This window comes from Aspergillus fijiensis, assembly GCF_003184825.1.
Source record: "Aspergillus fijiensis CBS 313.89 unplaced genomic scaffold BO72scaffold_19, whole genome shotgun sequence".
NCBI classification, from domain to species: Eukaryota; Fungi; Ascomycota; class Eurotiomycetes; order Eurotiales; family Aspergillaceae; genus Aspergillus; species Aspergillus fijiensis.
The window spans coordinates 48,285-72,383 of record NW_024468995.1 but is presented as its reverse complement, the minus strand read 5'-3'; the positions used below and the strand labels follow the sequence as shown (position 1 = coordinate 72,383).

At 54.7% G+C, this 24,099-nt stretch overlaps 8 protein-coding genes across 8 annotated transcripts; 3 read left to right on the top strand and 5 right to left on the bottom strand.

The window, feature by feature from the left end:
- The first annotated feature begins 714 nt into the window (after nt 1-714).
- Nucleotides 715-2,969, top strand: BO72DRAFT_82557 (putative dihydroxyacetone kinase (DakA)). Its single transcript, XM_040950752.1, has 4 exons — nt 715-829; nt 984-1,491; nt 1,551-2,176; nt 2,239-2,969. The coding sequence occupies exons 1-4, from the start codon at nt 823-825 to the stop codon at nt 2,865-2,867; spliced, it is 1,770 nt and encodes a 589-aa protein (XP_040801978.1). The 5' UTR covers nt 715-822; the 3' UTR covers nt 2,868-2,969.
- Nucleotides 2,970-3,986: 1,017 nt separating this feature from the next.
- Nucleotides 3,987-4,875, bottom strand: BO72DRAFT_376220 (small nuclear ribonucleoprotein Sm D2; the record flags this gene model as incomplete). The annotated part of the gene is made up of 4 exons (XM_040941205.1): nt 3,987-4,029; nt 4,120-4,368; nt 4,669-4,701; nt 4,853-4,875. 4 exons carry the CDS (start codon nt 4,873-4,875, stop codon nt 3,987-3,989), a joined length of 348 nt encoding a protein of 115 aa, XP_040801977.1.
- A 921-nt stretch (nt 4,876-5,796) lies between these two features.
- Nucleotides 5,797-9,499, top strand: BO72DRAFT_376318 (putative GATA transcription factor (Ams2); the record flags this gene model as incomplete). Its single annotated transcript, XM_040941211.1, has 4 exons — nt 5,797-5,836; nt 5,920-6,073; nt 6,132-8,095; nt 8,148-9,499. The coding sequence occupies 4 exons, from the start codon at nt 5,797-5,799 to the stop codon at nt 9,497-9,499; spliced, it is 3,510 nt and encodes a 1,169-aa protein (XP_040801976.1).
- Nucleotides 9,500-9,821: 322 nt separating this feature from the next.
- Nucleotides 9,822-10,680, bottom strand: BO72DRAFT_447421 (putative ssDNA binding protein Ssb3). Its single transcript, XM_040944535.1, has 3 exons — nt 10,331-10,680; nt 10,191-10,245; nt 9,822-10,124 (listed from the first exon to the last, which is right to left on the bottom strand). The coding sequence occupies exons 1-3, from the start codon at nt 10,568-10,570 to the stop codon at nt 10,051-10,053; spliced, it is 369 nt and encodes a 122-aa protein (XP_040801975.1). The 5' UTR covers nt 10,571-10,680; the 3' UTR covers nt 9,822-10,050.
- A 425-nt stretch (nt 10,681-11,105) lies between these two features.
- BO72DRAFT_447420 (microfibrillar-associated 1 family protein) lies at nt 11,106-12,935 on the top strand. The gene has a single exon (XM_040944534.1). It carries the CDS (start codon nt 11,129-11,131, stop codon nt 12,635-12,637), a length of 1,509 nt encoding a protein of 502 aa, XP_040801974.1. The 5' UTR covers nt 11,106-11,128; the 3' UTR covers nt 12,638-12,935.
- BO72DRAFT_447419 (trafficking protein particle complex subunit 5) lies at nt 12,676-14,295 on the bottom strand. The gene is made up of 2 exons (XM_040944533.1): nt 13,734-14,295; nt 12,676-13,602 (listed from the first exon to the last, which is right to left on the bottom strand). The coding sequence occupies exons 1-2, from the start codon at nt 14,042-14,044 to the stop codon at nt 13,107-13,109; spliced, it is 807 nt and encodes a 268-aa protein (XP_040801973.1). The 5' UTR covers nt 14,045-14,295; the 3' UTR covers nt 12,676-13,106.
- A 1,168-nt stretch (nt 14,296-15,463) lies between these two features.
- On the bottom strand, nt 15,464-17,229 carry BO72DRAFT_495495 (putative NAD+ kinase; the record flags this gene model as incomplete). The annotated part of the gene is made up of 5 exons (XM_040948549.1): nt 15,464-15,647; nt 15,707-15,983; nt 16,048-17,026; nt 17,104-17,148; nt 17,200-17,229. The coding sequence occupies 5 exons, from the start codon at nt 17,227-17,229 to the stop codon at nt 15,464-15,466; spliced, it is 1,515 nt and encodes a 504-aa protein (XP_040801972.1).
- Nucleotides 17,230-18,286: 1,057 nt separating this feature from the next.
- On the bottom strand, nt 18,287-19,133 carry BO72DRAFT_82401 (uncharacterized protein). The gene has a single exon (XM_040950751.1). It carries the CDS (start codon nt 19,088-19,090, stop codon nt 18,617-18,619), a length of 474 nt encoding a protein of 157 aa, XP_040801971.1. The 5' UTR covers nt 19,091-19,133; the 3' UTR covers nt 18,287-18,616.
- Nucleotides 19,134-24,099: the final 4,966 nt, after the last annotated feature.

The window sequence follows — 24,099 nt, the reverse complement described above, 5'->3', positions numbered from 1 at the left end:
ATTTGTTCATGTGAGCAGCAAAAATTGATTGTCCACGGAAGGGGGACGACAATTGAGAACATTGAATGGACAGAGTGGGCAAATCGAACTATTGGGGAAACAGGTTACTGCGTCTACTCCCCCTACTCCTCATACCACCACTTCTTACGCCATGTTGAAGTCGTGGCTTGCTCGTTCTCATTCTCTTCGCGACTGGTATTTAGCCCAGCTGTTGCGCCCTCATCCTTGGTCCTATTCCTGGTCTAATCCCTTTTCTTTTGGTTGATTCTCGTGTGATTGTCACTTGGTTGGTGTCTTCCGTTGGCCCAGGTTATCCTCCGTCCTCAATCGCCCACCAATTGATCCCTGAACTGTCCATTCATCGACAGTTCTTCCTTCCCGCTTCTTGTCAAGTAATTGCGACGGGTGAGTGCTGCTGAGCAAGGATCCTTCTCCATTCTCCTTAACATCGCAATGGTTTCTCTTTCCCCAGGCTGACAGCTGTCAAACCCAGAAGCACCGGGTCCCCCACTTCCCCGCCTCATCCGGCTTGCGTTCCGATCCCAACCATTGCGCCTCGACCAGGATCGCTGTCGTCGTATTGCCGCACAATCGTGACGCTCCATCTTGTGAAACTTTCAGTTCGGAAGCAAGACATCAAGTGATCATTGCAAAGAGTTGCGAGTCCCCGAGACAGGCTATATATACCAAAAAGACCGTGCGCAGGTTCAACCACCCCCACAAACTCTATACATCGACCGGTTCCACTCGCGAAACATTTCGTCTCCATACGCAGCTTAACGTCATACTTAACCGGAGATCGTCCATCAGACCTTCCACAAAATGCAAAGTAGGTTTCACGCCCTCGTACGATCTTACATAGTCCTGTGGAAATTCGGTAGCCTGGCTGGTTTGCTAGCAGCCCCATGCAGGCCCGAAACCTGTTCCATGGTCATTCAAAAAGTCTACACTAGATTGTTCCATCCACTAACGCCGGCCCTTAGCCAAACACTTCTTCTCGGATCCCACCCATTTGGTCCAGACCGCTCTGCATTCCCTCACCCTCACAAACCCATCGGTAGCATTCGATCCTGAGAACAAAATTATCTTCCGTCGCCCCAATGTGAATTCAAAGCCCAAGGTCGCCATTATATCGGGTGGTGGTTCGGGCCATGAGCCTGCGTTTGCAGGCTTCGTCGGGAAGGGTTTCCTCGATGCTTCCGCGGCCGGTACGATCTTCGCTTCGCCTTCGGCGGAGCAGATTCGCAAAGCCGTCATGGAATGCGTCAACAGCGACCAGGGTGTGCTCATCATTCCCATGAACTACACGGGCGACGTGCTCAACTTCGGTATGGCCACGGAGAAGTCGCGGGCTGCTGGCATCAAGACTGAGTTCTTTGCTATCAATGACGATGTCGGCGTTGGCAAGAAGAAGGGCGGCAAGGTCGGTCGTCGTGGGATTGGCGGTGGTGTTCTCATTCTCAAGGCCGTCGGTGCTTTGGCTGAAGCAGGGCTAGTTTTACTCCTTCAATGAGACAGACTAGTGCGCAGCGGAACTAACTTCAGCATAGTGGCTCACTGGAAGAGGTGTATCACCTGGCACAGCTAGCGAACAATAACCTCGTGTCGGTAGGGTCTTCGCTCGAGCACGTTCATGTTCCTGGCCGGGGCGTTCCCGAAGACACAATCCCGGAAGGCGAAGTCGAGGTCGGAATGGGCATTCACAATGAGCCGGGATCCCACCGGGTGAAGGCGAATCTGGTTGAGCTAGTGGCCAACATGCTTCTCCAGCTTCTGGACCACAATGATCCTGACCGCGCCTGGGTCACCCGGAAGCCCGAGGATGACTTTGTGTTGTTAATCAACAACTTGGGTGGCGTCAGCACATTGGAACTTTCCGGCATCACGGACGAGGTCTATCGTCAACTCGACAGAGATTATGACGTCCAGCCGATCCGAGTCATCCAAGGGACCTTCCTCACAAGCCTCAACGGGTTGGGCTTCAGCATCTCCCTGCTGAAGCTGGTAGATACGGGACTGGGCCCTGGCCGATCCTTCCTAGACCTCCTCGATGCGCCTGCGGAGGCTGTCGGCTGGTCGGCCCCCATCAGCCGGGAGACATGGAAGCATCGCACCGACGCTCCTGTGGAGATTAAGAGGACTGCGTTGCCGGAGGACAACCCCAGCAACGTGAAGTGTAAGTAGCCCAGCAGATTCCCTATTCCCTGCACCGTCCTAAACATCCCTAACACCCGACAGTGGACATCAACATCCTGAAGAAGGTCCTCAGCAGCGCTCTCGAGCGCGTCATTGCCGCCGAGCCCGAAACCACGCGCTTCGACACCATCGTCGGCGACGGCGACTGCGGAGTCGGCCTGAAGCGAGGCGCCGAGGCCGTGACGGCTCTCCTGGAGAGCTCCTCGTCCAACCTGACCGACGACGTGGTCCACGCCGTCAACCGCATCGTCAGCGTCGTCGAGAACACGATGGACGGCACCTCTGGCGCCATCTACGCCATCTTTCTGAATGCGCTCGCTCACGGCCTCCGCGAACAAGACCAGGGCACCGCCACCCCGGCGACGGTGGACGTGTGGGCCGCAGCATTGAATTACTCGCTCTCCGCGCTCTCGAAGTACACCCCAGCGCAACCGGGCGACCGCACCCTCCTCGACGCCCTGGTGCCCTTCTGCAAGACCCTCCAGGAGAGCAAGGATGTCCACGCCGCGGCCAAGGCGGCGCAGGAGGGAACCGACTCCACCAAGCACATGAAGGCCAGCCTGGGACGCAGCGTGTACGTCGGCGGCGAGGATGAGTGGGTGGGCAAGATCCCGGACCCGGGTGCTTACGGGCTCAGCGAGTTCTTAAATGGATTGGCGGGGGCCCTTTGAGTCGAATTGCTAGGGTTGGGCCAGAGATTCTTGGGGTTTCATCGTACATATACTTTGGAGCGTTCGATGTCTTAATTCTTAATATCAATAATGACCATGCTACGAGGTTGGTGTTCTATAAGTGTAGTCTAATCCCGGCGTCTGGACGAAAACACAACAGTTTCTGTCGGCTAGGCTTCGCGTGACAGTAAGTGTTGAGGGCCTTTGCTAAACCTCACATACTTCGGAATTGCATCCCCGTTACGCTGCCTACTAAAGGGGGGAGGGTGAGGGTTGAGAGGTCCGACCAAAGTAGCCTTCGGTATAGATCTATGATCTACTGTTTTCGTAGTAGGCATCGAGTGAAAGGTAACGAACCGCTCGAAATAGTCGGATCAGCTACGGACTAGGCGCTCTAGACCCTATATGCCGATTTCGTTTTTGCCATGATATTGAAGGTATTTCTGGTATGGTTTCTATGCCGAAGAGGCACCTACATAGCTAGCTAGCATCTCAGCAACGGGCTCAATCAGGCTGATAGAATCAGTCCACCCACTCTCCCATCCTGACCGTCTAACTGCCGATCCAGCAAATAAGGTGAATCAAGAAAAGCTTTCTCTTTACCGTTCTTTCATTCCTTTTTCTAACTTTTTTTTTCCAAAACCACACAAGTACCGAAGAACGCCATATCTGTCGCGCCACAACGAGAAATAGCAAAGGAGAGAAAGGACATCAGATCAAAGATATAAAAAGAAGTATGTAAGAGAGGGCCAGACAGGCAAATGACAGTCCATTGATAAACAAGAAATCTCCGGCTTGGGGGGGGAAGGAAGGGTGGCTGGACCCCCCCTCCCCTCACCCATGGACCCCAGTATGAACCTGAGAGGAGTTCTTTTCATCTTTCGAGAAAGCGCACACGAACACAAGGGTATCAATGAGAAAGGCATGGCCCACTTCGATTTTCCCCATGGCAGTTGTCAGACAAAAATGCTCAAACCTACTGCATCCCTTTCATTTAAGCATTTTTATGATCAAAATCCTGAGAGAAAAGAGCCACGACTTCTTTTTGACCTCCCCCGGACGCCGAGATTTAGGTGAGCATGTCACGTGGAAGGTACATGGCGAGATAAAGAAGCTTGTTCAGCTCAGCAGGACGAGAATGACGGAGTCACCACGCAGGAACCTGGACGAGTCAAACTGTTAGTAACGATACGAGGTGAAGTAGGGCGAAGGGTCTTGTCGGCGACTCCTGGGGAAAAGCGCGAGGACATACATCTTGCTGATGAACCGGTCCTTGTTGACACCCTTGCCCTTGCCGCCCTTAGGCTTCTCCGTCCACATCTCCTTGACGTTCTCGAGGACCATGTTGCAGTGGCGGTCGAAGGCCTTGACGCGCGCCAGCAGCTTGCGATTGTTCCGGCACGAGATCAGCACCTGGGTGTGTGTGCGCGTGGCGGTCTGGAGGAGCGAGAGGGGGCCCGCGGTGAGCTCGTGTTCCTCGACGAGAGAGACCTCATATTCACTGGATGGAGGGTTTGAGTTAGTGTGATGCGGATGGGGGTGGCGGAGCGTAGACAATGTAGGTAGTGATGGGACATGGTGATGACGAAAGTAAGGATGGAGATAGGCGCGGGGTAGGGACAATGCCCAATGAGTGGCAGCAGCATTCAAGTGGCATCATCTTGTCGCCGACACCAGAGCGTCGGGGCTCGGTGGTCGTCATCATGTGACGACGCGGATTTGAGAGGGTCCCAGGGCATTCGAAGATGATTCAAGGTGCTGGGTTGAATAGGGTGATAGGGTACGAAGGGAACAAACGTACGTGAGCTCGCTCTTGGGCTTGTTGAGCAGGTCCCTGTTGGATTGGAAAATAAAGTGGTTAGCCTGAGGTCCGACCAGTTGCGCGGTTGCGGTTCATTTCATTTCATATTATGGAAGGATGAGATGAGCCAGAGCTGACTCATCTGGATAGGAAGATAGGAAGAACCAGAGAGGGGTAGACGTACTGGATCTTAGGATCGGTCGACATGGTGGGTGGTGGTGGTGGTGGGATGGGGTGGGAAAAGGTATAAGTATCAGGGAGTTGGCAGCTTCTCTCGACTGACGGGCTTCTCTCGAACTTCCAACTCTCAGTGTCTCTTCAGGTTAAACTGGGTTAGACTGGGATTGCTCCTGGAGCCCGCTGAGTTCCGCCGCAGCTTCCAAGTTCGGTCAATTTACGTCACGTGAAACGCGTGTTTGCCGTGTTTGTCCGCTAGTGATTCCCGAGGTCGCGATTGGCTGCGTCACGTCGCGTCGGACAGACACGCTTCTAGACGTGAGGGCGGATCGTCCAAGCTTCAAACCACCCACTTCCACTTCGTCCCTCCACTTCATTCAAATGCAAGGCGTTCTGCTCTTCTTCCCCTGCTTTCCACACACACTTCCACCCTCTCTCTCCTTCTCCCTTTCCAACCTCACTTCCCCTTCAACCTATCTCAGCAGATTAACTAGCTGTTGAAGAGGAAGCAGAGGAGAGAGAAGAAAAAAAAATAAACCAAGGGGTTTCGGTGTCCTGCAAAAACTCTCCTTTTCGAGCTTTTCACCTTCCATCCCATGCCTCGAGATTTAACGGCCTCCCCTCCTTTGACGATTCAGTGTCCCGCGTTAGCATTCCTTCAGGGCCTTCCCCGCGACCTGCCGTGCATACATTCCAGTGCATTCTCCCGGTCGACGCACTCGCCTATCGGACGGTTCTGAGTGGTCAATCCCACACGATCAATCTTCCTTGCTTCCAACTTCGACACCGACCATTGAAGCTCGTTCTCTCGAGTGTCAATTCGTTCAACTCGACCTTCGTTTCTACTAGACTCGGTGCCGCCTACAACAATCTCGTTCTCGCCAACCATTCATTCAGACCAACTCCTGGTTTCCTGTTTCTGCTTATGGTCAATCCGCTAGCACTGGTGGCATGGAATCCCAGGACGGAATTTCCGTCCGGCCTATGAGGCGTAAGTCTATTCCTTCAATTGCTGCCCTTCAATTGCTGCCCGACCCCTCACAATCACGAACTCACCAAAATCACCCTTTCTAGTGAAGGTGCTCTATACGTTTGACGAGTCCAGCAAGACCAATTGCTTGGCCCGGTGGCCCCATCTCCTCGACATCCAGACCGCCGCCCTCGACGAGAAGCTGCAGATCGGTGTCATTGAGCTGAAAACATGCATCCAGGCTATTGTTTCGGCAAGGTGAGTGCTAAGGATGGAGCTGGATACCTGGTCTTTGTACTCATTTTCATCGTCACAGCCCGGAACTGGTTGCCAAGCTTGGACAGGACTACACCGTGTACGCCTACGATTACTCCGAGTATGAAACGCCTCTGGTCGGACAGGGAATGCTGTCGTGGGTGCTTGCGTCGGCTTCTCCCACCCCCAACGCCCCCGCCCATCAGTCGAAGACAATGGTTACCGGTCGAGTGTGCAAGAACGTTCTGGGTCTATTCTCCAAGGGTGCTCAGGAGACATTGGAGGTGAAATTGCGATTGGTGCCGGTCCCCACCGTCCTGCAGAGCGATTATCTCGAGAGCATGCAGAAGTACCGGGAATTGAGCAACGTCATTCCTCACGAGTTCGACGCCCAGGCTTGGACGAGTTTTGTGCGGCAAAACCCGGGTTTGGTGTCTCCCCGCGAGCAGCAGCCGGGCCCCATAGCATCACCGGTGGATCACGCCGGAATTGAGAGGTTCCACCAATTGCTCAGCGAAGGGTCGACGCCAAGGGAGCTACCCTCAATGGCTGGAAATGCGTCGATACGCTCGGCTTCCCCCGCGCAATCGGCGCTCGGCCCCGTGAGCAGAATCCCCACCCCCGCGCAGCAACAGGAGCATACACAACAGCTTCAGCACCAGCAAGACCGTCTACACAACGATGCCATCCGGCCAGGCTCCAGCGCTTCGATGCGTGACTCGGATCTCCCCACTCACTCGAGATACGCCCCCAGTCGTCGAGGCTCCATTCAATCAGGCTACGGCAGCGGCGACGAGTCTTCGGAACAACAACCCCGCAAACGGGCCAAACTTTATCGGGCAGAGTGGCCTGGAAAGTCCGACTTGAATATTGAGAGACAACCCAGCTCTCTGCGGGTCGCCGCCAGCACCGCAGCCTCTGTCCGCATTCATCGCCCTACTCCGGTCAACCCCGCTATTGCTGCTGCTCAGAACTCGAATGAGGAGCCTGTTCGCCCGCCTACCCCAATCTCTAACTCGCATGAAATTACTCGTCGCGCACGTCCTCCTCCCAGCTTGCTCCGCGAGTCATCCCTTCACACTCCCTACACCTCTCCGTATCCCATGAGCGATGATCACCCCGCCGGCGATAACCAGTCCCCTGAGTCGCGTTACCAGGGCCTCTTCGAGCCTTCGTTCAGTATGCCGTCGTCGCCTCCCGTTCTCGACTGCGGGTTCCCAGGCCGCTCCAGCCCGGTCCTTCCGCCCATGGCCGACTCGGGCTTCATGAGTGGTGGTATGGATGAGCTGCTGGATGAAGAAATCGGCACCCCTCTGGACGATTCAACTGGCGCAGGCAGAGAGAAGCGGATTGTCCGTCCTGCTGCACATGCCAGCTCGCCGATCACTGCGCCCACCAACATGGAGAACTTCCCAGCCAGCGACGCTCCGGACCAAACTGGGAAAGAAAGAACATCCGCTCCAATCCGCGCACCAGCCAGCAACGCCGGCTCGAGGCCATCTTCTCGGGCTAGCATGAGACAGGCTCCCAAGCCACTTGCACCTGCACCCATGTCGCAGAGCGAACTCGAGCAGCTGATCAGTACCATTCCCGCCAGCGATCCAATCCTTCCTTCTCATGTCAACACGCACAGCTCCCAGGCCTGGACCGGACCGATGAGCGACTACAATGGTGCTGAGACCCCGGCCCCGCAGCCTGTACTCGAGGATGGCAGAATCCGCAGCGGCACGGGCGCTCGCCGGTTGCGGCAGGTTCAGGCACGCCTCGATCGGTGCATTCGCGACGGTCAGGTCCCACCTTACTGCGAAAACTGTGGTGCCATTGAAACCCCCACCTGGCGCAGAGCGTGGTCGAAAGAGTTCGAAGGCAACGAAGACGACGCTAATAAACTCACGGAGGATCCCACCATGTTGTTTTGGCAGGCTGTTGAACGTGACGATCAAGAGAAGGTCATCAAATTCAAGGTCTACAAGAAGAGCCTAGCCGACACCGACAACGACTTCGTTCAGGTCCTTCTTTGCAACCGTAAGTAATACCTGCTCCCCTTCTGCCTCGTCTGTACTAACATTCAGGAAAGCCTGTGGTCTTTGGCTCCACAAGTTCAAGTGCATGCGCCCGGAAAATAAATGGAACAAGACCGCCAGCAACAAGAGAAAGCGTCCCCCAAGAAACCGCAAGGGAGGCGGCCCGCTCTCGACCAACAACAACAACCCTGCAACGAGACACCGTGCCAGGGCCGAGTCCTCCAAAGCGGACGAATCGTCTCCTGGGGCGTCCGATGCCTCTTCTCCCGCGGTGGACGATGCCACTCCCCGTGGTGATAATGACAGCAACGAGGCTGAGAACAACAACGAGCAGGATCGTGACGGAGCCCAGGAGCAGCCCGCCAAGCGGCGCCGTGCCAACAGCCTGGAGCCGCGCAAGTCGAACGACACAGCGGCCAGTCGCTGGCAGGAGCAAGACCCGGTGGCTGCTCTCCGCAACGCGATTCAGTCTAGCCCTGCGAGAAACGTGGTGGGGCGCAATGCTCCGGCGGCGGACGAGAATGCTCTTACTCCCAAGTCAGTGAGAAGAGTGCTTTTTCCTAACTCCCACAATGAAAGTGGACCGTTGAGAGCACTGGGTGACTCAAGCGTCAACAGCCCACGCCGCAGCCCCCGCAGTTCTCGGGCGGCCGAAAAGCCGGCTGACGACAAAGAGAACCAGACTGCGACTAATCTGGACGCACTCTTTGAGAGCCCGAGTTTCGGATTCGACGTGCCCGCGAGCCCGACCCCTCGGCGACGCAATCAGCGATCGGGTCTGTTGAGCGAGAAGCGCCTTTCCCTGCCGTGCATCTCCCCTCTAGCGAAGGCACGGAGAGGAGTCACTGCGGATACGTCCCCTACCAGACTCACTGCGCAAAGACTTCAGCGGATCCAGAGCAGCCCTGGCCCCATGCCGCGTCAGCACAAGACCCCGAAGCAGGCTCGATCGACGCTGAGTGACCTCCAGCTGCCTGTCAACGCTTTCGGCGGTTTTGAGGGGATGGACAACATGATCGTTGACATCTTCTCCGACGCGCCTTCGGCCGCAGCCACGGACGCACTGTTCGGAATCGACAAGTGTGCTGCGGGCAACAGCTGGCCTGACTGGATTCCGTCCGATTATGTTTCTCCCACTGGATCTGAGGGCGAGGCGGCCAACGAAGACTCGGGGGCGAGTGGGGACGATCCGCGGGATCTGCTCAACGCGCTCATGGCTGACCCGGAGCTCCAGAAGGCCAACCAGTTTGATATCTTCAATTATGTCGAAACGAACGTGCTCGATTCCGGATTCTTCAGCTCTGACGCCATCAATCCTGAGACAGTGCCGGCACTGGGTGTCAAAGCCAAGGCTGCGGAGTCCGGCACTGGGCACGAGGCGCAGCCGAATGCCAATGATGTGTAATGATTTTCTTTACTTTATTTGACGAGACGCGCGACATTCGTTCGAATTCCTTTTTGTGATGTGTTTAGCGATGGCGTTCGGTGGATGCATATGATCGAGTGCATTGTTTGGCTTTGTTTTGTGGGTTTGTTCCTGAACGGATCCTTGTTTTGTATTTGCTATTCAATGGGAGGGATGGGAGGATTGGGATAGGATAGAATAGGATTAAGATACCACAGTAGATACCAGGTTTCGGCCACAACAATGAAATAATCAATTGAGCCTTCTACTTATCGGCGTGTAGAATTGGATGTGCTTGTCTAGCTTGATTGACTTCTTGGTCTGTACTCCGTAGATCTCACGTCCGACCCGACCAGGCTTACAACTACTCTCTGTCCTTCAAGGTTCAACCCCGAACAGACGATTAACACCATTTTATTTATTGGAACAACAAATATTGGAACAACAAGAACAACAACATGCACTCTCCCTCCAATCCTCCGACCGCAACAGGGGTATATCACTCAACCTCAACCTCAACCTCAACCTCATCACCACCTCTCCACCTCACTTCACTCATTCGAATCATAGAAAATCGACTTCAGCTTATGCGTGGCGTTGACCACCTGCTCATAGATCTTGTAATCTACAACCGATCAGCCCACGCCAGCCCTTCGCCCAGCACTGCAGGAGCAGGGGGCGAGAAACCTACCACAATCCGCCGGATCCCCCAGATCCGTCACGCCGAGCAATCGGATCCCAACGCCCTACACCAGAGACAATTTGTCAGCATCGTCCACCTCAGTTCCAGGGGCCATGGCCTCAGCCCCTAGGGGCCAGAAAACAACGCACCCCCTCATTCAAATCCGTCACCTTCCCAATCACCTCAACCAATTTCCCCAGCTGCAGATGCGAGTCGGGCTTCAGGATGATCGTGACGTCCCCCGAGCCGCCGCAGGTGAGGGTGGCGGTGTCGCCGCGCAGGGCGGAGACGGTGCCCAGGATGCGGACGGTGTGTTTGCTGGTGGTCGAGGAGGAGGGGTGGAAGGCGTGCAGGTGGGCGGGGAGGACGCGGGGGGTTTGGAGGGACATCTTTTCAGGGTTCGGTAGATGATGGAGTAGAGGGGGGGGTTGGAGGTGTTGTATTGTATGTATCGGAGGGAGGGTGATGTGAGGTGTAATAGATGATGTGTTGGACTGGGGTGAGGTTATAGTTGGTTGGTTTTGGTTGGTGGTGGTTAGTGATGGAGTGATGGACTTATCGCCGTCGCGCCGCGCGTGACGCGAAGGCACGTGATCTACCACCGCCGCCGCTCGGAAAGAAAACCTGGTTCGGCTTGGGGTAACTTGTGGCTGCTGCCTCGGTGCCTTAGGATGTAAGGCTACTGCCGGCGCTGCACCTGGAAAAGCAGCTTTCCCGGGTAAAGTTAACTTAAGTTACTGGCTGGGCTTGACACTCCACTACTTACCTATACTCCAGCTTCGCATTACAGGATCCCTTATTTACCAGCGGCTACACCTCCTCCAACCCCAATCACAGGATCAGCCACCCACACCACACACTACACACCACACACCCAGAAGACCCAAGGCCCAAGGCCCAAGCTGAAGGCAAACATGCCACCCCCCCTCCCCTCCCACCACCGCGGCATGACCGCCAACCCCCAACGACCGAGCCGCTACCGCCCCGGCAAGCCGATCGCCGAAGAGCCTTCGTCCGACGACGAGGACGAGGAAGAAGATGAGGAGGAACAGCGTCAAAAAGAGCAGGAAGAGCGCCGTCGTCGCGAGGAGCAGCGCCGGAGGGCGGCGGCGTTGGCTAAACCCCCACCCAAGGCTAGTTCTTTTCCCGCTGGGGCGGCTGGGGTGAAGGGGGTGAGGTTTGAGGAAGCGGAAGCTGAGGAGGATGAGGAGGGGTTTGTTACGGAGGAGGAGGAGGAGGATGCAGAAAGGAAAGTGGGGGGCTCTGTTGCTGGCGATGGAGCTAGAGCTGGGGTTTCGAGTTCTACTACTGGTTCTGGTTCTGTTTCTGTTTCGAGAGGGGGTGTTGCGAAGGGGGCGCAGGTGGAGGAAGAATCAGAGGAGGAGGAATCAGAATCAGAATCCGAAGAGGAAAGTTCGTCAGAAGAAGAAACCCCGCGCCGAGTCCTCCTGCGGCCGACGTTCATCAAAAAGAACCAGCGCACCGCCAACGCCGCCGCCACTCCCGAAACCCAAACCCGACCCGACCATCACGCCGACTCGGCCGCGGACGCGGAGGCCCGCCGCGCCCAGCGGCAGGAGAAAGCGGACGCGCTGGTGCGCGAGCAACTCGAGAAGGAGGCGATCGCGCGCAGCGCCGCGAACCGGGCGTGGGACGACGACGAGCTGGAGGTCGCGGAGGAGGAGGCGATCGACGACACGGACGGCAAGGACCCGGCGGCCGAGTACGCGGCGTGGAAGCTGCGCGAGCTGAGGCGCGTGAAGCGCGAGCGCGAGGCGATCGAGGCCGCTGAGAAGGAGCGCGAGGAGATCGAGCGGCGTCGCGAGCTGACGGCCGAGGAGCGCGAGCGCGAGGACCGCGCCTTCCTGGCCCGCCAGAAGCAGGAGAAGGAGGCCGCGCGCGGCCAGGCCGGCTACCTGCAGCGCTACTTCCACAAGGGCGCCTTCTTCCGCGACGACGTCGAGCGCGAGGGGCTCGACCAGCGCAATGCCATGGGCGCCCGCTTCGTCGACGACGTCGCCCGCGAGACCCTGCCCGAGTACATGCAGATCCGCGATATGACGAAGCTGGGCAAGAAAGGCCGCACCCGGTACAAGGATCTGCGGTCGGAGGACACGGGTCGTTTTGGCGATGGGGTCAGCAGCCGGTTTGGCGGCGGGCAGCGGAGGAGGGAGGATGCGCCGCTCGGGGTTACTGATGAGAGGTTCATGCCGGACGAGCGGCCCAGGGGTCCCACGGGCGCCAATGCCTCGGTCGTGCGCGAGAGGCGGCGATCCAGGTCGAGGTCTTACTCTCCTCGCAGAGACCGCTATGGGGACCGGAGAGAGCGGCGACGGAGCCGCGATCGCTCGGCAGACCGCTACAGGCCGGATGGAGGCAGTCGCAGGAAGCGCAGTCCCTCGCCCTACAACGATCGGGAGAAACGGAGACGAACAGAGGATGCGAGATCGGACTAGCCGGAGGTTCGGCTTGCAATGAACATGGTATTTCTAATTTTATTGGCGTTCTTGGGTATCTGAGAGCACGGATTGGGGGAGGGGGCTTTGCATGTGGGAAATCGACGTTTCTTTCCCCTCTTGTATTATATAAGGTTCCTCAGCATGGCGGCACGTATCATACCTCGACGGGGTGCACAACCAAGTGAAGGACATTTTACTGGATGTACACTCGGTGCACCTCGTCATTGCCTCGCCTAAGGAGCATCACGCCGCAACACCGACGGCTACATCTAGATCAAATCCGCTTCTAGCATATCACACAGCCCAGCCATCAATACCAGAGCGTAGACGTGAACCCGATATGCCCCAAAATCCCCACCACTGCAACAACATCCGCATCCCAGCAAGTAGTCCATAAGCTGTGAGCCATCATCGATCAACCGTACAGGCCCCACTCACTGGCTGCCCCCTTCTGCAGAAACGCAAACTATTTCACACCCGCCCGCTCCAAGACCTTCTCCCGCTCCATCACGCTCTCCCCAAACCGCAGCAGGAATATCGTCCGACTGGGCCACATCTCCGTGGGCTGGTTGTGGGCGGTGACCTTGGCCTCGAAGCCGCAGCCGTCGCAGACGCCCTCGATGATGCCGGCGACGAAGGCGGCGCAGTTGAGCATGCTCATCTCCTTGGGCACGCTGATGTAGGTGTTGACCAGCGGGTCGTTGTCGGTGATCATGTACTCGTTGGGGGTCTCGGGGGAGACGGAGTGCTCGAGGGCGTCGGCGGGGCGGGTGAACAGCAGCCGCCACAGGGGCCCGTGGATGAGGTGCAACAGGGGCAGGATGCGGAGCGGCCGGTTGGGCGGCGAGGCCGAGGTGGAGGAGCTGCTCGACAGCGCCGACGAGGAGCTCGACCCGGACACCGTGCGGTAGAAGAGGAGGTCCAGCAGCCGGAGGCCGAGCGGGTAGCCCTGTTCGTTGAGTCTGTCTCCCCGCATCAAATCAGCGTGTGCGTCTGAGGGGGGATGTTCCTCGCCGTATGTATGTGTGTAGTGTCTCTATGCATATACCTGACACCAAGACGGCGGGGACAGGGGAAGTGCGACGCAACTCACCGTCTCTCCAGATCCTGGATCCCCGTGACCCGGCGCTGAGCGTAGGTGACCATCTCGCCGAACAGGAAGGCGAAGCTCGCCCGGCTGAGTTCCGCATTCCGGCTGCGGTTGAGATGGCGGTCGTAGATGGTTTTCCGGTTGGAGGGGACGCGCAGGCCCGTGCTGGATTGCGAGGGCGTCGGCAGGTGTGTGTGGGTTTGGGATTGGAGCGGTCGTTCGGTGCTGGTCGTCGTCGTGGAGGAGAAATTGGAGGTGCTGTTGCTATTGCTCAGGGAGAGCATGGCGGCGTGGCGCGGGGGTTGTTGGGCCATTGTAATTGTGTCTTTGTGTGGTGTTGTCTGTGGATTGTCGGAGAGGAGGGGACTAAGGTGGCAGGGTGGTTTGTTCGGTTCATGCGGGAAAGGGATTATTATCGACAGGCTGGGGGTCTCTGTCGAGAGGATCGGGTTCAATGTCTCATGCTGGTGGTGTATTGGTCGTTTGGAGGTGTGGGTTTTGGAGGGTGTATGGGTGTGAGTGGTTTGGTGATTGTGATTGTGCTTGTGCTTGTGCTTGTGCTTGGAATGGATGGAGTGGCCTTACGGGGAGGTGCAGATGCTCGGGACGCAGTTCGGGGGATAGCTTCATCCAGTCGGCTGGCTTCGCAGCTCCGGAGATGGCCTCCAGAGCATGAAAACCTCTCATTCCGGGGTCACTGCTTGCTTACTATTTGAAGCCCGACGCAGCCACAGCCATTACGAGACAAGAGCCAAACTACAAATTACAATCTACAATCTACAGCAATGAGAATCGATCCAAAAAATCTTTCAGATGAATATACAGAATTTTCATTGATTTCTCTTCTCCGATGAATGACACCGTCGGAGACTGCGAAAACTAAACTGGAACCTAAAACTGCAGAGCAAATTAGCATATGCTCGTGAAAATGGCACATGAGATAATTCAATATCCAATATGACCAAACAAGTCAGACATCCAAGGAAGTATTGCGCACAGAGCACGTCTATATGATGGGTTCATGGCGACGGCTAGCGTGGAAACTGCGAATGTAGGAAAAGTTTTCATCATAAGAGCCCGGGGGAAAGGGCCGTTGGTCATGAAGCAGATAGAAAAAAAAAGGAATAGTGGTAGCTTACCATTGAGTCAGTCGCATCATTCATTGACTTGCGCAGTGGAAACAGGTCAAGAATGATGCAGAATCCGAACATTCGAATACCCTCCAGCTGTTGCATGTTCCAAGTGAAATCACATAAAATTCCCAAGGAATGCAGTGGGTGGCATGGTGTGTGTCACGCTCAACAGGAAGATGTTGAGGATGTTGAGGTGCATGAAGAAGAAAAAGATTTTCGGGGCGGGAAGGGGGCTTTTATAGTCAGCCTCACAGCCTTAGGCTGCCCCGGTAACCCTTCCGACCCATACACTAGATAGACGAGAGAAAAAAAACTTCACCGCAGCACTCCACAGCCCAGGAAAAAGAACGTTCGAGTCGTTTACCATTATTCATAGAAATTCTACCGACCGGCTTTTTGTTGTCATGAACATGAGATAATGATCTAGGACCGATAGGATTTGTCTATACAGTGTCCTTTTCGAGTTTCTTCCATATGTATCGTAGCGGAACGCCCCACAAAAGTAAAATCCCATATGTTGTCGAGTACTCCGTACGTAGTAAATAATCTTTGTTCATGCGTTCAGCGCTGGATTTCTGGGTTAAGCCTCACGGCCGCTGCTTATTTACCACCCTTCTCTTCATGTGGTGGGTCCAGCGATTTCTGCCTCTGTCTCGAGTTCCAATTTAATGTCTTCGAGATCGTGTGCACCCAGTCATCACCTCGTCGGCCCTTGGGCAGGACATTGGCAAATGGGTACCGTGATGCCGATACGGTCACGTAGTCTCCTGGATGTAATTCAATCCTATATTCAAAAGTTAGTCGGTGGGCCCGGTAGCCGTCGCACTCGCCTGCAGGACACACCTTTCTCTGCCATCGAAACTGGCCCACGAACTAGCTCTGGCATCGTACGGCACGCCCATACGAAGGACGATGGTATCTGGTAGTATAATAGGTCGAAACGATAGTGTGTGCGCGCAGATTGCGGTCACCAGTATGACCGGGTTATCCGGGTGCGATAGAGAGCCCCCCGCTGCGAGGTTGTACGCAGTTGACCCGGTGGGCGTAGCTATACAGACGCCATCGGCAAGGAGGGTGGTGAAGTGCTCGTCGTCGCCAAACAGCTCAATCGAGGACATTGCTAGCCAACAGCCCCGTCAGCAGGTGATCACGGTAGTAGCCATCAGAATCGCATTGGAACATACTCGCATTGGGCCCCCTATCCAGGACAACATCGTTCAATATTTGCAAGACCTTGTCCGGCCTATGGGTCAGCGTATCCTCGGCCTCCTCCCCGATCAACTCTTCCACAAGATCCCGCTTCCTGGCGTTCGCCGGCGAGCCGTCCGGTAGCGGGTTACTGCGCATGATCGTGCATTCGAATCGCAGCCGCAGGTTGACCACGACGCCCTCCTTGAAGGCGGTGGTCAGGGTGTTCTGGTAGTCGTTGAAGTCGAACTTGGTCAGGAAGCCCAACGACCCCAGCGAGAAGGACAGCACGGGGGGCACGACGTGCTGGAACAGCCAGCTGGTGAAGAGCACCGTGCCGTCGCCGCCCAGCGTGATGACGAAGTCGAACAGGTGCGCGCGCTCCGCGGCCAGGTCGTGGTCCCAGTACTTGAGGCGATGCCTCGCCGAGGGCTCGTCGTGGAGCAGCTGCGCCGCGCCGAACTCCGGGTCCGACTCCAGGCGCTTCTCCACGTAGACGGTGTACGGCGTGTCGCGCTCCCGGGACAGGAGCCAGCGGGCGACCTCCCGCGTCGAGCCGATGACCGACTGGTCGCCGGCCTTGGTCACCAGGAACACGGTCTTGACCGTGAGCCGGAGCTTGACGCTGTCCAGCTTCTTCGACAGCTTGCGCACGTTCCACGCCATGTCCGAGAGCTGCTTCTTGGTCAGGTGGCGCGACTGCATCATGGCCTTCTCGGCCACCGTCATGTCGTTCTCGCTGTCGTCCTCGTCGGCGGTCGCGCCCTCCTCGTTCAACGCCTCGTTGTCCTTGGCCGTGTAGCCCTTGACCTCCTTGATCCGGTTGGTCGGGTCCCCCCATTCGCCCGCGATCAGGGAATGGACGAAGCATGCCGTGGTTTCATCTGGGAACGAGAGGTTGGGGCGGGTGTTGGGGTCGTCCGCCATGACCAGTGACGACTTGCGGCGATGGCTGGACTCGGGGTATAGTACAACCTGGCATTTTTGATCACATGCAGTCAGCTCTATTCGCTCCATTGCTTTATGTTGGTTGAGATGGGAGGAAACAATACCTCCAGCTGATTCGGGTCGTCCATCTCGCCATCTACCCCTCCATCCTGCATTCAAATCAGTTCCCCTGTGGCGTGTCCAGCAATTGAAGAACGTACAGCACCACCTTGCTTCGGACTTAGATCCATCGACGCGGTTCAAAAGGCCTTTTCGTGAGACTCAAACGGCCTGTTGGGTGTTTGAGACTGGAGGGCCTGTCAATATTGGGAATCGACTGATGTCGAAGTCGAGGGTCGCGATCGGAATCGGAGTAGCTGCGGGTTATGACGTCGTTGCACCGTTCCGGCAAACTTGACTACTACGCGACCGAAACATGGTTTATGCTGGGTAGTCGTGGTTATTGTGGTGATGAACTGTAGTCTAGCGCTATGTAGGGTATCTGTGATGGACTCGGGGAAGACATGGATGTTTGTTGGAGTGTCTTGGTGTGTTCATGCCAACCCTCTGAGTCCGTGCTGAGCATTTCTCTGGTTGAACGATATATATTTTCTGACACCGGGTAGCTCCGCACCGGGTTGGGGTATGTGCATCGATTGTCCTACACCAACAATCAATGTTCAACCACAACTTGAACCTTCCAAATTACAAGCTCGAATACCAATTACACAATCAAATCCTCAGCATCTACACATCAACCATGACCCCGGCTACAAGCATTATCACTAGAAAGTGTAACTATGAATGGCACACCCGGGCAATTCTCAATGTATCCTTGTAGGATACATGGCCAAGGACCAACAAACAAGCCAACCATTCTACATAGTACATAGTACTCGTACAAAAGGCCTCAAAACACAACCCGAGAAAACAAACAAACCTCCCCTTTATTTACCCCAGCAGGACCCTGCAGCATAAGGGCCATTAAGCCTCCGAAATCTTCAAAGCTCAACCCAGCAAGCTTTGCCGGCATCTCACGTTACACATCAGAAAGCGCGCGCGAGAGAGAGGGAGACCTTGCTCCCTCCTACTGCGTGACCAGGCGAGATAGCAGAGTACACAATCACAACTACAGCGCCACTTACCCATGAACCGGGGGTATGTACCTGGGGTTGACTGGCTGGCCGAAGCAACTGTTTACCAGTGGTCAAGATAATCGCATACTCATCGGCAGCTGGATGGGGGAACCAACGAACGTGGTGCGAACCGCCCGTTATAATTAGAACACGAGGCTATCGTCGATAGGATTTCGGCATTTACACACACACATACACATACACCCATATACACCTACGCATACACGTATATAGTAACATGGATAACAAAAAAATAAAACTGGCCACGTAATGCCAGAGACGCGCATACTGTCTCACGTTGGTGGGGAATCGATTGCTCCGCTCTCCGAAGGGGGGACAGACGGACAGACTACAGAGTTTATGGGGATGCCTAAAAAGAAGTCCGTTCGGTGGTTTCTCGAACACAGGCGGGAAATCGGAGACGAAAGGGCAAGGCAGGCGGGCGGGCAGTGCTGGATCCAAGATGGATAGAGGGAGAGAGAAAATGGAATCCGGTTGTTGGTTAACAATCAAAGGTGGATATGTATGTATGTCCCCCCATGGGAAAAGGAGGAGATGGATGGAAGGATGCGAAGATAGGAAGAAGTTGCCACTTGAACCACATGGTGATCAATGCAGTCCGTTCACAGCATGGGTCCACTCTTCCCCTCCCTTTCCTTTCATTGTATCTTTCGGATGACGGTCGATAACCATCTGCATTATTCTCAGATACTGAGTTCTTGACGTATAGGGTAAGTTGCTTGAGTACTCCGTACTCCGTACAGTTGTTAGGCAGTGCCTGAGTTGTGTCATCATCCGTATCACCATGGGATCTGCAGGGAGCCGAACGGATTCCAGCCACAGCCTGACACCGAGACAAGACATGAAAAATGGAAATTGATTGATCGATCGTTTGTTGCAACGTCTTCCTTCCCCCCCCCAATGCACCTACTCCGTAACTACACTGTAAGCCATTAGATTCAAGCACACGGCACATGGCCTAGTCCAGAACAACCCACCGAGCGTTGCCCGGGGCTCCCTCGGGGGCTCTCAGGAATGAGCTGGAACCTGGGAAGTCGTCATGAGAAGAACACTGTACCAACAAGAAACGAGCTACGAACATCCTTGAGCCTTTCTGCCTATAGGATAACTTAGGGGAGGTTCAATAAACTCCCTCAACAGACTAAGGTTCAAGATCTAGCCCTGGGCGGAGCGGTCCAAAGCCACGGTCAGCCACTCCTCCTTTTTACTCATACTATAGACAGACTTCATCTCTCAATCCAATGTTGGAAAAAGGAAGAAAAAAAAAAGAACAAATTCAAAAACAATTTACCGAAGTGAAAAGAGAATAGTGTTGGAGCGATCATCACCACCGACAACGTGCCATGTTGCCAGCCACCGAATAATCCGGGATCCACTGCCCTAAAATAATCACTATGACTAGACTAAGTTTACTTCAATTGCTTTACTTTGGCTCTGCGGCTTTGCTGCTTTTGCTTGAGACTCCCGCGGCTCCCGTGTGATTTCATTTGCCCCTCATCCGTTTAGTTACACTTTACAGATGAGAGAGAGATGGAGGATTACCAGGGTGTTGACCTTTAATCTACCAACTTATCGAACCGACAAGACCTTAGCAAAACTTGTTTTTTTCTTCTTCTGATCCTCCCACTCTTTACAGCCGGATCCGTCCATGGGGACAAAACACAAGGACCAGGATTAAATCAGGGAGTGAGGAGGTGATGAATCCTCGTCGGTCCCTCTCTCGGACGTGTCTCGTTCCATGTTTCTTTTCTTTTAGGCTGGGACCGCCAGTCGCTTGCTTGATGATCGTTTCTCCCCGACCCCAGAAGCGGCGGCAGCGAAACGATCATTCAATCAATCAATCAGCAAGAGTCCCAGACGAGTGGACCACTTGTTGGAAGCGGGACGCATAGTCAGCCATGTGGCTTTCCGAACTCCAGTCCAGTCGCCGATGGAATACGGTTGCCCATACGATGATGGACTGCTTCGAAAGATCCTCCAGACCCAGTCAGTCGACTGGCCTGTCCTAGATTGGAAGAAGGAGACGACCGGCACACCAGAGGGAAAAGGAGAGAAGTAGTAAAAATTCGGTTAAAGCCTCGAAAAACACAGCCCACGCCAAAGGTTAATCCGAGTCGAAGTGGAGGTGAATGAGTGACATGGACCTCGGAGGTGGAACAGACTGCGTGCGGTGTGAGCAAAAGGCCTGCCAGAGACGCGAGAGCGAGTCTGAAACCCAAGACTTGAGAAAGTCTCCAATGCAGCGCATGACTCCGGGCCGGACTAAGCGTAGAGAGAGAGAAAGGATTGAGAGACATCTATCGCCAAACACTTTACCGCTTCCGGTAGGGCTATTGGGCTTTACCGCCAGACCAAGTGTCCCTCTGGTTGTTGACGAGCGAGCCGACTATCCGTACAAGGTAACCATCCAAAGCCCCTCCCCGAACTAGCCTGAGATACAGATCCCATGGCAAGACTGGCTGGCTTGGTGATAAAGTGGGCTTGCCCCTCCCCAGTTTGACAAGATGGTGGTGGATGGGCTGGCGCATTATTTGCTCAATGGAACACACTAGGCTGGTCCACCACAACGGTCAGACATCTTACCTACAAATAGACAGTCACTATTGGTCGTTAGTCGCTCAGAGGAAGTGGAGCATGATCATAGAGTCCATGCTATCGAACCCCGTTGTATGCCGATGGAGAATAAATTCTCGCAAATGAGGGTCCGAGAGTCTGGGTGATGGGCGCTGACGGGGAGGAAATGGGGGTGATGGGGGAGGCAAAATTCAGGCGAAAAAGGAAATTAAACCTCAGCTAATTCCCCCCTCGTTCTGCGGTGTACGGGAGTACAGGAGCTTAGTAGAACGCAAAAATTTCGCTGCGGCAAACGGGGAACGAGACGCAGCAGAGTAAGTTCGATTCCCCACTTCGATCTGCCGTGACAATGCAGCCAGGATCTTAAGCAGCAAAATGAACAAGAAACAACAACAAGAATAATAATGCAGTGCTAGTGAAGGAATGGTCTCCTGTTCCAGTTTCCCTGTGACTTTTGTTGCCTGTTTGGGTAATACATTGGTGGGACCGCGGCGACTATCATTGACTGTAGTCGGGTCACGGTGCGTCGGGTCTGGTGCGATTTACGGCCGATCCTTAAATAGTGATCTGTCAATGTGGATGTGTTTTCCACTTGGATGCGTTTCTCTTTTTTTTCTTTTTGCCTCTTTTGTTTCTGCGCCCGTCCCCAATTCGCGGTTGCCCTGCAATGGCAGTCACGTCGCTAGCATCGTGTTCTCTGGATCCGCTGAAAATCAAAAGATGGGTTTCATTCCCACCCAGTGGTCTAGTCGCGGCTTTGGGACGGCTGATTAGATCCGGCTTGCTGCCAGAGGAACCTGGGAGTGGAGTGAAACAACCAGGCGCCCTCCTATCCCTAGACCACTTTGGGGGGATTGTTCGCGTAAGCATCCGCGGAGACATTTTCATGGCAAGTGTGACGACGTTGATACATCAGGAAGAGGAGGTGACCGTAGTGCAGTGGTGAAAGTGATGATGATGATGATGATGATGGTGACTGGAGAGGCAAATAGGCTGGAGCAACCGCCCCTAGTTAAGGCAATGTGCACCGGTTCAAGGCTGTTCCTGGGTTAGTTGTATACCAAGTGATCTATTAGTACGGAGTCGGCTCTAACTCAATCCTCAGCCGGTCAGGTGGTCTCCCCTTGTCCGCATCAATTTATGCATGCCTGACACAGTCACACACTGAAGAGTGAAATGATGGCCTGACAGCCATTCCACCCCGGCCCCTCCATACATATACTGCACCCATTTTTGGTACCTTAGACGACATCCTTTTTTATCAAGGTGAGGCCGAATCCGAATAGATCCTGGCAGCCACTACCTTACCTTACCTTCTGGGGAACCAGGTACTGCACCTGGTAGGGTTCCAGACTCCCCGGTAGTATGGAACATTCATTGGCTGCACCTTACTGGCCCGATGACATGTAGGACAAAGCTACACCTAAGCACTGACCACATTCTGTGTTACCTCGAGTCCTGGGGACCCTGCTTGGCTAGATCTGAACAATGCAATAATGATAACTACTAGGTAATCAACAGCAAGAATGCTGCAGCCATCATGGCGCCGACCTATGTAGCAATGATGGTCAGGCGTCCAGTGTGAGAACGTACAGGACATATATTACATTCAGGCCACTGTCGATCGCATCTATCCTTGACCATACATTACCCACCTTTGATTATGTGGTTGCATCGTCTGAAGATAAAGGGGCTCTCCTCTTGGTGAGACAAGGGAGGGTTTGACCTTTCTGGTCTTTTCCGGAGGATCGCAGTCAGCCTGCCATCGGGCATAATCCTACTACTTCCCTCCCTCTCCGTGAACATAATTCGCTGAGCGGAAAACACCGGAAACACCTTATTTCGGTCCCCGTACATGCATGCATGCATGGACTATGTATGTATGCCATTTGACTCATGGCAACCTGCAGATAACAACTGCCCTTTCATAGTATGCTTTCCCATCTGTAACTCATGAAGATACCGTTGAACGCGGATAGTCAATTCTTGTTTGTCTTGTCGGGAGGGGGGCTGATGGTACTTTGGTGGCTCTGAACGACATCCAGCTTATAGTGTATATGCTGGTTCATATGACTCGTGCAGAAGTCCGAAGTCCGAGCAGCGGCGCCAGACAGCCCTGGACTCTCCTGGTGTACTGCACCTTATCGCTGAGGGCGTTCTCTCTAGTGCAGACTTACTTGAGTGGTGCATTGGGACCCCCTACGTAATCAGACAGAGCCAGGCTGTTGATTGAGAGCCAGTGGTGCGTATATGCCGATTTCAGACATCGTGGCGTTGGCCATGGCTTGCGGTCGGCTACTGTTTCTCAATTCAGGACGAAGGGCTTTGTCTCAGTGCTGGCATAAAACCTTTTCAAGCCGAAGGCAGCAACAACAGGGTTGTAGAAGCCAGTGGGCTGTGTCATTGAGGAGATGGAGAGGATTGGATTAGCTTCGAGCACTAGTACGATCAAAATCCATCACGAGAGCAAGCAAAGTAATGGACGGTGCAGCTTGCTGTGGTGTCACGATCGCCCCAACCACAACGCTGCAGTCATTGATCTGAGCTCGAGCTGCAGCCCCATGCAGGAGCCTCTTGTTCTCCTTCGTTTGGCAAGGCAAGGGAGCGGCAGAGAGGCTTGAATGCCGACTGAACCTGGTAATAGCAACCAGTAAGCTCGCCTACCGTGCTGGCATCGTAAATGGTGTATCAGATATACAGCGAAGCCTTCCGTGCCACGCAGATGGGCAAGTTTGATTGACGCTGAATGTGTATTTCGCTTATCCTGCGGAAGGGCGCTCGGGCCTGATACGAAGCCACTATACTATACGGAGCAATTAATGACTAGTGCTACTATGGAATATAGTACGTAGCAGCAATAAACAACTGAAAGCGCGAACAACCGAGGCGACGAAGCTAAGACATTTTATCTCACTCTTGTGACTCGTGGTGAGAGGCGTGATTGAAGACGACAAAAGACCCGCCAAACTGCGATCTTCGTCTCCTCCTTACGGTACAGGTCAGTCAGTAGTTGGTCGTTGGTCGATCCTGCCAAGGTTACTCCATACAGCATTTAGTTCTGTTTCCCGGGCGGCGACCGCTACTTTGCTGGTTTCTGAATCGAGCCGAGTACATGAATCAGGGCCTGCGTCGGTCGGATTATGGAGAAGCTAGGGCACCGTGCAGATCGATCAATTGTTGATTGTTTGGGTAATGTCCAATCCCAGTGTTTGTTTCAGGAGTAGAGTCTTGAGACCAGTAGCACAGCAGCATGCCTTCTGATCGAATTATCCGAGGGTCGATATTTCGGGCGACCATCCCCATATCTCCATAGCTCATCCACTGATAATGATAACCGCCATTTGATTGAGAGCAGCGTCACAGGGCTCGGATCTCGACAAAGGAAAGGTC